Source organism: Poromitra crassiceps (assembly GCF_964638095.1).
Source record: "Poromitra crassiceps genome assembly, chromosome: 15".
In the NCBI taxonomy this organism is placed as follows: Eukaryota; Metazoa; Chordata; class Actinopteri; order Beryciformes; family Melamphaidae; genus Poromitra; species Poromitra crassiceps.
This window is the reverse complement of record NC_139634.1, coordinates 40,352,104-40,367,479: the sequence shown is the minus strand read 5'-3', so window position 1 is coordinate 40,367,479 and position 15,376 is coordinate 40,352,104. Positions and strand designations below refer to the sequence as shown.

The window sequence follows — 15,376 nt, the reverse complement described above, 5'->3', positions numbered from 1 at the left end:
CCGCAAAAATCAGGTGTGTTGGCAGGTATAATCTCCAATGTGTGGCCCTTCGCTTACTTGATGTAAGTCAGTATGGCCCTCAAGGAAAAAATGTTGCCCACCCCTGTGATAGAGTAAAGATCAGACAGTCTATCATTGGGATGGACTGCAACATCTTGACAAAGTCAATGTTGAAATGATCTGTTTTCGACAAGAAAGAGACATTTGAAGGGTAACTAAGTTGCAGTATGTCTTGCGGTGTGTCCTCACTGAATGATCATTTTCTTCATGTTAATAATTTGTTAGTATTTTTTTATTGCTGGTGGCATCTGCTTTTTTGCACACATAATTATAAAATGGATAAAAAAAAACAGCAAACCAGCAAGTAAAGTGCAGGTAGCGACGCAAAACCCTGAAAGAGCTTAAAACCAAATAAATAATAATAATAATAATAATCTGTCCAAAGCATAAAATACAACAGAAACAAGATGGAAACAAGAAAAACAAAATAGACAAAGAAAAGAAAATTCACGGTAAAAAGTCAAACAAAAAGCAAAGTGAGTTAGTAGACAGTTACTGTATCTGTTCTCACAGCTGATGAGTTAGTAGACATACATATTTACTGTATCTGTTGTCACAGCTGATGAGTTAGTAGACATACATATTTACTGTATCTGTTGTCACAGCTGATTTACTGTTGACTGATCTTGTCTATTTTCATTCTTCTTCTTTCTAAATCTTTTTATGAGGTTGTATTGGAGAGGGAAGGAGAGGAGGAATGGAGAAGGAAAGAGGGGAGGACAGGGAGGTAGTGTTTGCCTCTGGAGCTGGTAGGGGTGCAGTCAGTTTCTTGCTCATGGACACTTCAATAGGTTGTGGGGTTTGAACCCGGGTCCTTGTCTTACACCTCTGTGTTTGCAGGAGAGAAGCTGTGGGAGGTGTGCGCATCCTGGTGGCTCACCTGGTGGCACGTGCCACGGAGGCTCGTTCCTTCGCACGGCCGACGCAGGTTCGAATCCGACCCGAGGTCCTTTGCTGCATGTCATCCCCTCTTTCTCTCTCCCCACCTTTCCTGTCTGTCTGATGTTCAGTCTAATGAAGGAAAAAATGCCCCAAAAAAGAAAAGAAAAGAAAAAAAAAAGCTGTGGGAGCCGGTGCAGTGAGACTCGCCCACCTTTACGGTGGCCTGGGACCCCAAGAGGCCGCTGCTGGCACTACGCCTGCGACGACAAGGAGGGCAAATACAACCAAGAGGCAGGCACCGTCAAGCTGTTCAGCCTGCCCAACAACTCCTGAGCTGAGCTGCCTGCAGGGGGCGCTCTGCTGCTGGGGTTTCAGTTGCATTTTAAAGTAACCCAACCGTATTATGTCAGGGGCCACTTTTGCAAAATGACAGGCGGCCAGGGGCCAGTTAATAAACATGAATCATTTTCTGTATCATATTGTTGATTTTTGGGGTGCCAGCTAGTTTAGTGTGACTCTTTTAATGTTGAAGCTTTTTACACTATGCCATAAACTCACATAGCATCAATCTGAATGAACCACTATGCAGAATGCAAACAAATAGTCAAAGCAATAATCAGTGTGACAATGCAAAACTAGGGAACCTCAATATAAATCAGTATTGGAGGGACAAACCATGTACAAAATAAAAATGTCTTTCAAGCAAGTCCAAATAATCAACCAAACTAGATGTTATTTACCCAAAATAGAGTTCAGTGTTAAAAACAAATAAACAAACAACACACAAACAAAAAAAGTTGATTGATAGATTGATTGATTTTATTATGGATATAAAATATAGCAAAATCCAAGGGATATACATGTAAAAGCGCAGACACTTATTTCCAACATGGTCCCTGGTCTTAAAAAACAGGACACACAGTAACAGATTAAGTAACAGTAACACATTAAGTAACAGTAACACATGACATCAAATAAACATACAGATCAATCAGGAATAAAAAGAAACAAGAGATACAAGCAACACAAGTTCAGAAACCAAGTTAACAAAAGGCTCAGTTACGCTCCTCTAGCTTACTCAGCAGGAATTATTTCAGAAGGTTCTTAAAACCGCTCAAAGAATTCTCAGACTTAATCTTGTTCGGGATCTTGTTCCACCCCCCCCCCCATAGAGGAATGTAGCCTACTTCTCCCCACCTTGCTTTTTAAATTAAGTATTTTCAAGTCCGCTACACTAGCTCTCGTGTTCAGGCCATGAGTGTCCCGAACAAACTGAAAATACTTAGTAAAGTAATGTGGACAAAGGTCATGCAATATTTTATACACCATGATGCATTTTAACTGTTGAACTCTACTTTCAACGGTGAGCTAATTACTCTAATGAATTGGGCAAATGTGCATTCTTGGACTTAGAAAGAAATAACCCTCATTACGGTAGTTTGTTTTTAGCTTTTTGAAGCCTGTCGCTTTCATATAAGCTGGTGGACTCGGTGCGATTCGGGGGGTGAAGTTGCAACATTGTTGCATTTTTCATTTGGTTCGGTTCGCTTTCACACATCAATTTGTCACAAGCACCAAACTTTCTAAACAATGTCACGTGGTTGAAACAGTCACTCATCTATTGGACAGAAGAGAGAAGGGAAATCTCTCTTCTTCCGCAAAACACAAACCATGGAGCAACAACACCTGCGATATTGGGATTTCTGGTTTTACTTTGGTGTTACTATCAAATAAATATTTGACAAGAATGTGCCCAATATGAGCAGCAGATGAGGCAGCGAGCTGTTGAACATTTCATTCTGCAGATGAGGCGAGTAGCCTACGTACCGAAGGAGATCAGCAATTGCCAGCTGTTGAGAAACGATGTGTTGTTGTTATGACGACGTACATCACGATGCGCTGCGCGCAGGTACTGTACACGTGTGCACGCCGCAGTGTTTGCTCCCTTCTACCGTCTTCTACTCATGATGCACTGCATGAATGCATCAGATGTACTGGTGCTCTTGTGTTTAGTCCAGTTTGCTTTCACACAACAAACGAACCACGCCAGGGTTCACTTGGAAGCGAACCGAGACCCACGTTTTCAAGCGGACCAGAGTTTGTTTGTTTGTTACGCCCAAGAGTTAATTTGCACCTTCGCACCACCCCAAATGAAGCGCACTATCTGAGGAAACAAACTCTGGCGCGGTTAAAGTGGACTTCAACAGCTTATATGTGAAAGCGACCTTAAACCACTGTACCAGGATATACAGGTGTAGTCATACATAGTGACTTGAATTAAAGACATAGCTAAAAGCCTCATGGTCTTCTTGTCAAGGAATTGAGATATTCTTATCAAATACTTTGTCCTTGAGGGTATTTTCCCAATGACAGAGAGGGACACAGCCTCACTCATCACACACTGATCCAATGACTTCCCAGATATGTTACACAACACTTTTCCTGTAACTTAGCACCATTACATTCTACCCAAAAACTGGGTTGGTCCCTTAATTTATGTTTTCTTCAAAAAACAATACATTCAGATCTTCCTAAGTGCAGGATAGCTTATTGTTGCATAACCACAAGCTACATGAAGCTGTTTGCTAAATGATGATCTAACTGATTCTAAGCACTCTCAGGTTACCAACAAGGTGGAATCATCTGCGTACAGAAATAAAGGACATGAACAAGCAGATTCCATGTCATTAATGTACAACAAACATGATAAAGGACCTTCCTTGGGGGACCCCACAGGTGAGGTTTTTGGGCTCAGAGTTACTCCTCCTACTTCTACTCTTTGTACTCTGTCAGAGAGGTATGACTGTATCCAATCCAGTGCCTCCTATTGCCTTCAGTTTACATAGTAAGATTTGGTGATTGACAGTGTTGAATGCTTTTTGTAGCTCAAGCATTGCCACTCTGCTATACTTGCCACAGTCAATTTGCTTCTTAAGAATAAAAGTTAGAAAATAAGTTTGTTCACTTCAATTCAGTTCTCAAATCTGTTCTTAATCTTGTTCCCAAACAAATTAACAAGGGGTTCTCGAAAAAGAAAATTAACCCCCGGCCGCAAGTTGAGTATCACATAATGTCATATTGCTTGTTCCCACTGCGTACCTTGGAGTGTACATTGACAATAAACTAGACTGGGCTAAGAACTCTGATGCACTCTACAAGAAGGGGCAAAGCCGTCTCTACTTTCTGAGACGGCTGAGGTCCTTCAACGTCTGCCGGACCATGCTCAGGATGTTCTATGAGTCGGTAGTGGCTAGTGCCTTCCTGTATGCTATTGTGTGCTGGGGCAGCAGGCTGAAGGCAGCGGATGCTAACAGACTCAACAAACTGATCCGTAAGGCCAGGGACATTGTGGGGCTGGATCTGGGCTCTCTGACTGCGGTGTCAGAGAAGAGAATGTTGTCCAGGCTACGCTCCATCATGAACAATGACTCGCACCCACTCCACGGCGTGCTAGTCAAACACAGGAGTACGTTCAGTGAGAGACTGATTCCACCTAGATGCAATACGGAGAGGCACAGGAAATCATTCCTGCCTGTGGCCATTGGTCTATTTAATGCCTCTCTTAAAACAGCACCTCGGAGACGCTCAGTCTCCCTGAGACTGAGCCAGCCGATAGGTTAACTGAGCATGGCTGAGCCACGTGTAACGTATAGGGCAAGCCGACTTAATATAAGGCCAGGGTGCAATAATGATAATTGACACGGAATGTATACTTACTCTACGAATTGTATTTTGCTACTGACATTCTACTTATTTTTCGCTTCTATCGCATTTACTAGTTATTCTATGCTATGTTGTGTTTTTCTGCTTATTTGCTTATATTGCATTTACTACTGTCTATTTTATGCTATGTGTGTTCTGTGAGCGAGCTACTGTAACTTGTCCCAATTTCCCCCCGGGGATCATTAAAGTCTTTCTGATTCTGATTCTGATTCTGATTCTGAACAGTGGAGGCGCTCTTCAGCAGGTTAGATGCAGTGATGTTTCTTCAAAGTACTTGAGTGTCTGAACATTTTCTTACAGCGGACACAGTAGAAGGGTTTAACTCCAGTGTGAATGCGTTGGTGTGTTGTTAGGCTACCTAACAGACTGAACCTGCTCCCACATTGGTCACAGCTGTAGGGTTTAGCTCCAGTGTGAATGCGTTGGTGTCTTTTTAGGTGACCTAACTGACTGAAACTGCTCCCACATTTGTCACAGCTGTAGGGTTTAGCTCCAGTGTGAATGCGTTGATGTGTTTTTAGGCTACCTAACTCACTGAAGCTGCTTCCACATTGGTCACAGCTGTAGGGTTTAACTCCAGTGTGAATGTGTTGGTGTCTTTTTAGGTTACCTAAGTGACTGAAGCTGCTCCCACATTGGTCACAGCTGTAGGGTTTCGCTCCAGTGTGAATGCGTTGGTGTCTTTTTAGGCTACCTAACTCACTGAAGCTGCTCCCACATTGGTCACAGCTGTAGGGTTTAACTCCAGTGTGAATGCGTTGGTGTGTTTTTAGGTGACCTAACCGACTGAACCTGCTCCCACATTGGTCACAGCTGTAGGGTTTAAATCCAGTGTGAATGCGTTGGTGTGTTTTTAGGCTACCTAACTGACTGAAGCTGCTCCCACATTGCTCACAGCTGTAGGGTTTAACTCCAGTGTGAATGCGTTGGTGTGATTTTAGGCTACCTAATTGACTGAAGCTGCTCCCACATTGGTCACAGCTGTAGGGTTTAACTCCAGTGTGAATGCGTTGGTGTCTTTTTAGGCTACCTAACTCACTGAACCTGCTCCCACATTGGTCACAGCTGTAGGGTTTATCTCCAATGTGAATGTGTTGGTGACTTGTTAGGTTACTTAACAGACTGAAGCTGCTCCCACATTGGTCACAGCTGTAGGGTTTATCTCCAGTGTGAATGTGTTGGTGTCTTCTTAGGTTACCTAACTGACTGAAGCTGCTCCCACATTGGTCACAGCTGTAGGGTTTAACTCCAGTGTGAATGCGTTGGTGTGTTTTTAGGCTACCTAAGAGACTGAACCTGCTCTCACATTGGTCACAGCTGTAGGGTTTAACTCCAGTGTGAATGCGTTGATGTCCTCTTAGGTGATGTAACAGACTGAAGCTGCTCCCACATTGGTCACAGCTGTAGGGTTTAACTCCTGTGTGAATGCGTTGGTGTGTTTTTAGACTACCTAACCGACTGAAACAGCTCCCACACTCCTGACAGGAGTAAGGCTTCTCTCCTGAGTGAACTCTCTGATGCTTTAACAAATGAAGTCTTGTGAATGTTTTGTCACACTGATCACAGCGGTGACGTCTGGGTCCACTGGTGTCTCTCTGTTTCTATAAAGAGATATAAAGAAAGAATCAGGACACAGAGACTGTGTGTGTGTGTGTGTGTGTGTGTGTGTGTGTGTGTGTGCGTGCGTGCGTGCGTGCGTGCGTGTGTGTGTGCGCGTGCGTGCGTTGGAACATCAGTGACACAACAGTGATGTTTTTCTCCTCACCTCTTCTGAAGAATTCATCTTGACAGTGTTCCTCTCCTCTGCTAGATGTCTCTTCCAGTCAATCAGCTCTGAGAAACAGAGATAGATGAAGACAGGGAACACCCACAAAATCAATAATAATACTAAGAAGAAGAATGTAGCTGCAAGCAGTGATTGTGGGATCCAAGCAGTTCTCTGAAGACTAAAACCTATTTTCAACAATTACTCATCATTTATTCCCATGTCAATAACTCAATTAAACAAGATGTCAAATGTCAGATGATTATTGGTGTTTGTTTGTTTGTTTGTTTGTTTGGATCTCTTTTAGCCCTATTGGACTATTCTTCCAAGAGTCCATAGCATAAAAAAACATGTAATGTAAACAACAGAAACAGAATACAGTATACAAACATATAGAAAAAGCATACATTCAACACATTCACACACATTGATGACATAACACACACAACACTATACTGATAATAATGCATACCACCCAATCATTCAATCAGTTACACTACATACACACCAATGTACCACATACAAGTCCTAAACTCTGAAGTATGAAACTACATAACAGTACACTCAATGCAAATACAACATATTTCAAATACTACAACATCATTTCCTATTCCTAATGGACAAAGACAAATACCTGCAACATATAGAATGACCTATATATACCCACAGGTAAAGTTACAGTGTACACAGTGGTGTTGTCTATTTTATTGTAGTGGATATACTGTACTGTAAGCTTCCTACAATACAGGCCGTCTGTTATCTCTCTACCTACAATACAGACAGTCTGTTATCTCTCTACCTACAACACAGTCTGTTATCTCTCTACCTACAATACAGATAGTCTGTTATCTCTCTACCTACAACACAGTCTGTTATCTCTCTACCTACAATACAGGCCGTCTGTTATCTCTCTACCTACAATACAGACAGTCTGGTATCTCTCTACCTACAACACAGTCTGTTATCTCTCTACCTACAATACAGCCAGTCTGTTATCTCTTAGGGGCGGCTTTAGCTCAGGAGGTAGAGCGGGTCGGCCAATGACGCAAGGGTTGGCGGTTCGATCCCCGCTCCCTCCCAGCTGCTGTCGTTGTGTCCTTGGGCAAGACCCTTAACCCTCCTTGCTCCCGATGGTGTGTAGGCACCCTGCGTGGTAGCCTGCCGCCATTGGTGTATGAATGGGTGAATGTAGACTATCTACTGATTGTAAAGCGCTTTGGATAAAAGCGCTATATAAATGCAGGCCCTTTACCATTTACCATTTACCATCTCTCTACCTACAAAACAGTGATACATGATGTTCATAATTGATGAACGGTAGGTTTTGTTTTGAAATTGTATTCAAAGTGTTTTTGAACGGTAGGTTAACTTAATACATTTCAATTGTTGGGTCTAAAATAAAGAGCCTGGGGCCCTATCTTGGTACAGTATATCCCAATAATATATAATATAACAATAATATAACAATATTCTCTATTTGTGCTTGTGCACCTATTGTGTGTGCCTTAAGGCAGGGAAGATAGTAGTCTGCCTTGCGCCAATGTCGAGGTGTTATGACGAGTTTTGCACCGCCGCCCCGGCAGCAGCTACATGCATCCCCACCTCACGGGAGCATATTGTAATGATTTATACAGAAATATAACTGTTTAAAATATTCACAGGTGTGGCCAGGCAATGCCTGTGCATTACGTCAATCAGAACCAATCAGATTCCAGTCTTTGTGCATGCCTTGTTTGCGCAAGGCATGCAATATGCTGTAATTCTCTCCATGCGTAATAGAGTGGACTCACTCGTGCCGAGGACAGAGAGAGATGGAGAGAGCTTATTGACAGATCGTCTGTGGTGCCAACGACCCTCCGGGTTATAGGATAGGTGACAGTAAATAGCCTATGTCCAGTGTCCAACAAGTTTTCTTAATTCATTTCCCTCTTTGCGATGTGATAAAAGTTTATCAGTGAGTTATAGTTGATGGCCTCACTGAATTATCTGATAATACCCAAATTTAGCAGCAGAATTTGATGTCCTGGCGTGGCAAGGCTGTGCATATAATGACATATCCAAAAGGATTTTTTCTTTGCACTGCGCTGCGCAGCACGGAAATTATGGTGCGCTCAAGCGCAGCAAGGTATTGTAGCGATGTGGGTTTGTCAGTAAACATGGGTTTGTCTAGTTGTCACGTTATTCTGGGGTTGACATGTCTGTGGGGATTTACGGGGGTATACGTAAAGGCAGCATACCAGCCAGTGGGTGTGGTGGAAGATAGGGGTTCACCTGTGATTGGCTGGGGGAAGGAGGAACGTGAACGGGAGAGCGTCAGCTCGTGGTTGTTGATGTGGGAAGCTGAGGGAAGGCTGTGTGTGTGTTGGGAGCTGCGGAGCTAGGAGAAGCTAGCTGGGTTTGGGTGTGTGTTGTGGGGTGTTGGTTTTGGCGTGGACCACGGCTGACAGTGGTCCCTGGTTATAGCGATCCACAATAAAGTGCGGTGACAAGAACCTGACTCTTCGGCGGCTTTGTGGGATTACTACATTGGTGTCCAGAAGTGTAACTACGAACTTTGGTCGCTCGTCTCGCACGAGGTTCCAGCTAGCTGCAAGCTAACTGAGCTGGAATCGCCTCGAGTAGTTAGCTGAGGTGCTAACGTTGAACACGGACTGTTACAGCTCGCCGCGGAGGTTCCAGCCAGCTGCAAGCTAATTGGGCTGGATTTCCCTCAAGTAGGTCGGCTTGAGTGCTACAGTTGGCGTGTGAGGAGACGGCGCGGAGGAAGGTCGAGGAAGAGGAAGCTACAGAGTGAAAATTAACGCCTTGGAGGATCGGCCAGGCGTGGGCGGCTAGCTGTGTCTGCTAGCTGCTAAAAGGTTAGCTGTGTCTGCTAACTGCTAAGAGGTTAGCTGTGTCTGCTAACTGGTACGAGACTAGCTGTGTCTGCTAGCTGATACGATTAGCTGTGTCTGCTAACACTACAAACACCACGTGGCATGGCGCGCGTTGGTGGACCCTCGTCGTTGGACGGGGGGGAAAAGGAGCTACCGACTCCAGAGTTCAGCTCGGTACTGGCCGGCATGGAGGCCCGCCTGGAGCAGAAGTACAGCGCGGTGCTTGCCGGCGTGGAGGCCCGCCTGATGCAGGGGATCAAACGGCTGTTGGAGGCGACGCCTGCCTGGGCAGAGGTGCTTATGAAGCTACTGAGGGGGGCCACGCAGCTCGGAGAACGGCAGACGGAGGAGCCGCAGAGACTGTGTTGGACTTGTGGAGCACAGGGTCATCTGGCGAGGTGGTGTCACAGCGTTCCTTCGGGGGAAACCAGGTACGCGGAGCAACGGTACTGGGGGCGCCCGGGTGTCTGCTGGTCATGCGGTGCGTTTGGACATCTAGCCAGGGAGTGTCAAGAGGCTGTCGGAGACCGGAGGACAGCGGGAGAGGAGAGACGTGCCGGCGGCGGGCAGGTGAGACTCTGATGGAGTTGCCGTTCACCTGAGCACTTAGCCAGAGAGTGCACTGAGACTTTGGGGGATGGAGGAGACACACAGCCGGGGGAGCAGCCGGAGCAACAGGCAGCGGAGCAGCGGAGCAGTGCAGAGCCGGTTATTCAGGTCAAGAGAGTGTGGGCTGTGTGTCCAGATGGACGGGTGTTGCTAACGCCGGAGGAGCCTAGCTGTTCTGCAACCCCCACGGTAGAGGACATCATCTGCAACGCTGTTACAGTCGGGAGAGCAACGCTCGTGTCTCCGGGTGAGCGAGAGGGGTCAACGCTGGAGGAGCCAGCCCAACCTGACTGCTCCACACCCCCCACGGTGGCTGTGAAGGAGGCCGAGGTGGAGATCGCGGCCGGTTGTGTTCTCCCTGCTGCCCTGAACACGCCGCCCCCTGGGGGAGGGGGACGGGAGGACGAGCGCGTGCAAGAGGCGGAGGAAGAGGAGTACTGTGTAGACGTGGACCTGACGGACAACGACGTGACCATCATGGATGTCGACGTGGATGAGTGGAACTACAGGCAGGAGGAGGACGCTGACATCGGTCCGGTGCTCGCGTGGGTGGCGGCCGGACGCCGGCCCCCTGTGGAGGAGATTTGCATGTGTTCCGGGGCCACGAGGGGACTGTGGGAGATGTTTACCGACCTGCGTCTGGATGTAGATGGGATTTTGGAGAGGAAAGGGGGGGGAGGGAAAAGGGGGTTCCAGGCGGTTGTACCCAGCTACCTGCGGGGATTGGTGCTACGGTGGGCACATAGGGCCCCCAGATCCAGTCCCCCCGGATCCGGTCATTTCGGAGCTGAAGAGACACTCCACCGTGTTCGTACATTGGTGGGGCAAACACAAGGGGGACGTGCGGAGCTACTGCAGTGCATGTGATGACTGTAGGGCACAGAGGGGGGACCGAAGAGAGTCACCCTGCGAAGGACTAACCCCACTGGGGGTTGGGAGGGACTAGAGTGCTTCAGATGGGACAGAAGCTTTGAAAGGGGGGATAGAAATGTGTGTAGAATTTAAAGGAATGGGAATGTTAAATTGAAAATGTCAATGATGTAGATGATGGTGTGTGAAAAAAAAGAAAAGAAAAGACTGTTGTGGGGAATTAGAATTTAATGTGGGGATGGGAAAAAAAGATATTGGGGAAAAAATGTTGATGTTGTTGTGCATGTTTACTGTGCCACTTGGGACAAGTGTTTGTTTAAAAGGGGGGGCTGTGTAGCGATGTGGGTTTGTCAGTAAACATGGGTTTGTCTAGTTGTCACGTTAGTCTGGGGTTGACATGTCTGTGGGGATTTACGGGGGTATACGTAAAGGCAGCATACCAGCCAGTGGGTGTGGTGGAAGATAGGGGTTCACCTGTGATTGGCTGGGGGAAGGGGGAACGTGAACGGGAGAGCGTCAGCTACGTACGAACCTGACTCTTCGGCGGCTTTATGGGATTACTACAGTATTTAGCGCATAAGAGGTGCTTTTCAAAGCTCTTAGCGCAAAGTAATTGCGAGCTGCTGATGATAGGATAACGCCATCTATCCCACATTTTTGCGCTGAAACGCCTTGTTTGGCATGTGGCACGCCTATGTCCAGTACAATTATAACAGGCAAGCTCTTGTGCACGGATGCCCCCAATTTGCATTGCACGCGGCGTTAAACGAGCGCAAATGCTAAATTACCGCTTTTGCAAAGATAGGGTCACCTGGTCTTCTACCTGCTCTATTTAAAAAGCACCTTGAGATAGCTCTTATTCTGATTTGGCACTATATACATAAAAAATAGGGATGCACAATATATCGGCAATCATATCGCTTAGTCATTTTTTAACATATTGGCATCGGTCCGATGTTGCAATGTTAATATCGGTTATCGGTATAAGCCAACATTTTCACATTGAGAAGAAACAATGCGGTGAATCTATGATTTATGGGCTTTTCCACATGTTTTGGAAATAAAGAAATGCATGACTTTTTCATATTCACTATGTTTACATGTGTTTTTCCATATGTACACAATTTGATGATCATATAACGTGTTTTTATACAGATCATCGGCATCGGCAAATATCGGTTATCGGCCATAACAGCATTGTTAATATCGGTTATCGGTATCGGCCAATCTACAGTATTGATTGGCTGATTGATTGATTGATTAATTGATTGATATGTAATATTTGACCAGAATTGTCCTGCCCACTGAAATCACGTTGAGCAGCAGGAGTGATGTGTAAACATAAGGAATAATTTTCAGGTACAGCTGTAGTGATGTATCTATAGTAATATGATATCTATGGGTGTAGTGGACTCTATACTCAAAAACTGAAAGAGCTGGAAGGTTACCTTTGTTTGTCTTTTGCACTGTGGCAGTTGTTCGTTTAGCTCTTTCCTTCACAACATCAGTGTTTCCTTGTGGTGTGGTCGTGGCGTTCCTTTTGGCGTCAGTGTTTGCTCGTGGTTTAGATGTTTTTGTTGGATCATTCGTGGTGAACTTTCTAGTTTTCCGATGCGTTCCTCTCTTCTTGTTTGACTTAGTCTCTGAGCTTAAGATGGACCAATCAGAATCACTCAAGTCATATTTAGGTTCCCACTGTGTGTCAGAGTCACAGATGCTCAGGTCCTCCTCTTCACTGTTGTCCAGCTGAGGCATTAGTAGATGAAGAGCACTACGTATGGTCTGCTCAGATAGTCTGCTCAAGACGACCACTGCCTTTTTCACTCCATTCAGAGAACTAGAAGCCTCCTCCTTTTGTGGCTTTTTGCCTTTATCTGTATCCTGAGTCTTGCTGTCCAGTCGATGTGATGGAGCAGTAGGTCTGTTAGGAGTCAGAGAGCTGCAGACCTGAGTCTCAGGGAGAACAGCCTCATATGGGGTTTGAGCCATATTATCTACAAAGACAAAAACAAAAGTTCATTTGAAAGTTAATTGATACATTTCATACATTTAACAACATAATCATGCTATTTTCAACACTTTGTTGTTATGGATTACTCATCATTTATTCCCATGTCAATAACTCAATTAAACAAGATGTGAGATGTCAGATGATTTTTGGTTTTGTTTGTTTGTTTGTATCTCTTTTAGCCCTATTGGACTATTATTCCAAGAGTCCATAGCATAAAAAACATGTAATACAAACAACAGAAACATAATACAGTATACAAACATATAGAAAAAGCATACATTCAACACATTCACACACAATGACTACGTTTACATGCACACAATATTCCACTATTATTCGGAAAATGACAATATTCTGAATTTGATAAGGGTCATGTAAACAGCAGTTGCATTTTCCAAATTTCCCCTTTTTCCGAATTTAGCATTTTTCGATTAAGACATCTGGGTTATTCCAGTATTATTCTGGTTTTAGGAGGATTCAGCGCGTATACAGCAACTCAATTAAACAAGTTGTGAGATGTGAGATGATTATTGGCGTTTGTTTGTTTGTTTGTTTGTTTGTATGTTTGTTTGTTTGTTTGTAAATGAAATGTTTAAAAGTGATATAATTGTCTGGGTAGATGTGACCTCCCTGTTTTCTCAGTTAAAACACCTCGAAATATGGTGGGGATGCAATTCTCGGCGGGGATGCTGAAACGTTCACTTCACCTGCCGCAGGCGCAAATTAGAGCCGTGCCAAATCATCTGCGCCCCCAGAATACCAGCGCAAACAGGATTTGGGCGGTCTTAGTACCAGAATTATTCACAGGTGTGGCCAGCAATGCCTGGGCATTACGTCAATTAAAACCAATCAGATTCCCGTCTGGCGATCGCTGTTTGAGCGAGGCATGCAATATGCTGTAATTCTCTCCATGCGTAATAGAGTGGACTCACTCGTGCCGAGGACAGAGAGAGATGGAGAGAGCTTATTGACAGATTGTCTGTGGTGCCAACGACCCTCCGGGTTATGGGATAGGTGAAGGTGAATAGCCTATGTCCAGTGTCCAACAAGTTTTCTTAATTCATTTTCCTCTTTACGATGTGATAAAAGTTTATCAGTGAGTTATAGTTGATGGCCTCACTGAATTATCTGCTAATACCCAATTTTAGCAGCAGAATTTGATGTCCTGGCGTGGCAAGGCTGTGCATATAATGACATATCCAAAAGGATTTTTTCTTTGCACTGTGCTGCGCAGCACGGAAATTATGGTGCGCTCAAGCGCAGCAAGGTATTTAGCGCATAAGAGGTGCTTTTCAAAGCTCTTAGCGCAAAGTAATTGCGAGCTGCTGATGATAGGATAACGCCATCTATCCCACATTTTTGCGCTGAAACGCCTTGTTTGGCATGTGGCACGCCTATGTCCAGTACAATTATAACAGGCAAGTTCTTGTGCACGGACGCCCCCAATTTGCATTGCACGCGGCGTTAAACGAGCGCAAATGTTAAATTACCGCTTTTGCAAAGGTAGGGCCCCTGGTCTTCTACCTGCTCTATTTAAAAAGCACCTTGATAGCTCTTATTCTGATTTGGCACTATATACATAAAAAATAGGGATGCACAATATATCGGCAATCATATCGGTTAGTCATTTTTTAACATATCGGCATCAGTCCGATGTTGCAATGTTAATATCGGTTATCGGTATAAGCCAAAAATTTCACATTGAGAAAAAACAATGTGGTGAATCTATGATTTATGGGCTTTTCCACATGTTTTGGAAATAAAGAAATGCATGACCTTTTCAAATTCACTGTGTTTACATGTGTTTTTCCATATGTACACAATTTGATGATCATATAACGTGTTTTTATACAGATCATCGGCATCGGCAAATATCGGTTATCGGCCATAACAGCATTGTTAATATCGGTTATCGGTATCGGCCAATCTATTGATTGGCTGATTGATTGATTGATTAATTGATTGATATGTAATATTTGACCAGAATTGTCCTGCCCACTGAAATCACGTTGAGCAGCAGGAGTGATGTCTAAACATAAGGAATAGTTTTCAGGTACAGCTGTAGTGATGTATCTATAGTAATATGATATCTATGGCTGTAGTGGACTCTATCACTCAAAAACTGAAAGAGCTGGAAGGTTACCTTTGTTTGTCTTTTGCACTCTGGCAGTTGTTTGTTTAGCTCTTTTCTTCACAACATTCATGTTTCCTTGTGGTGTGGTCGTGGCGTTCCTTTTGGCATCAGTGTTTGCTCGTGGTTTAGATGTTTTTGTTGGATCATTCGTGGTGAACTCTCTAGTTTTCCGATGTGTTCCTCTCTTCTTGTTTGACTTAGTCTCTGAGCTTAAGATGGACCAATCAGAATCACTCAAGTCATCTTTAGGTTCCCACTGTGTGTCAGAGTCACAGATGCTCAGGTCCTCCTCTTCACTGTTGTCCAGCTGAGACATTGGTAGATGTAGAGCACTACGTATGGTCTGCTCAGATAGTCTGCTCAAGACGACCACTGCCTTTTTCACTCCATTCAGAGAACTAGAAGCCTCCTCCTTTTGTGGCTTTTTGCCTTTATCTGTATCCTGA

General features: G+C 44.7%; 1 protein-coding gene across 1 annotated transcript; it reads right to left on the bottom strand.

Moving 5' to 3' along the window:
* Positions 1-1,745: 1,745 nt before the first annotated feature.
* Positions 1,746-14,958, bottom strand: LOC310790378 (uncharacterized protein). The gene is made up of 5 exons (XM_083652060.1): positions 14,940-14,958; positions 12,234-12,779; positions 6,431-6,498; positions 6,116-6,266; positions 1,746-5,695 (listed from the first exon to the last, which is right to left on the bottom strand). Exons 2-5 carry the CDS (start codon positions 12,772-12,774, stop codon positions 4,911-4,913), a joined length of 1,545 nt encoding a protein of 514 aa, XP_083508186.1. The 5' UTR covers positions 12,775-12,779; positions 14,940-14,958; the 3' UTR covers positions 1,746-4,910.
* Positions 14,959-15,376: the final 418 nt, after the last annotated feature.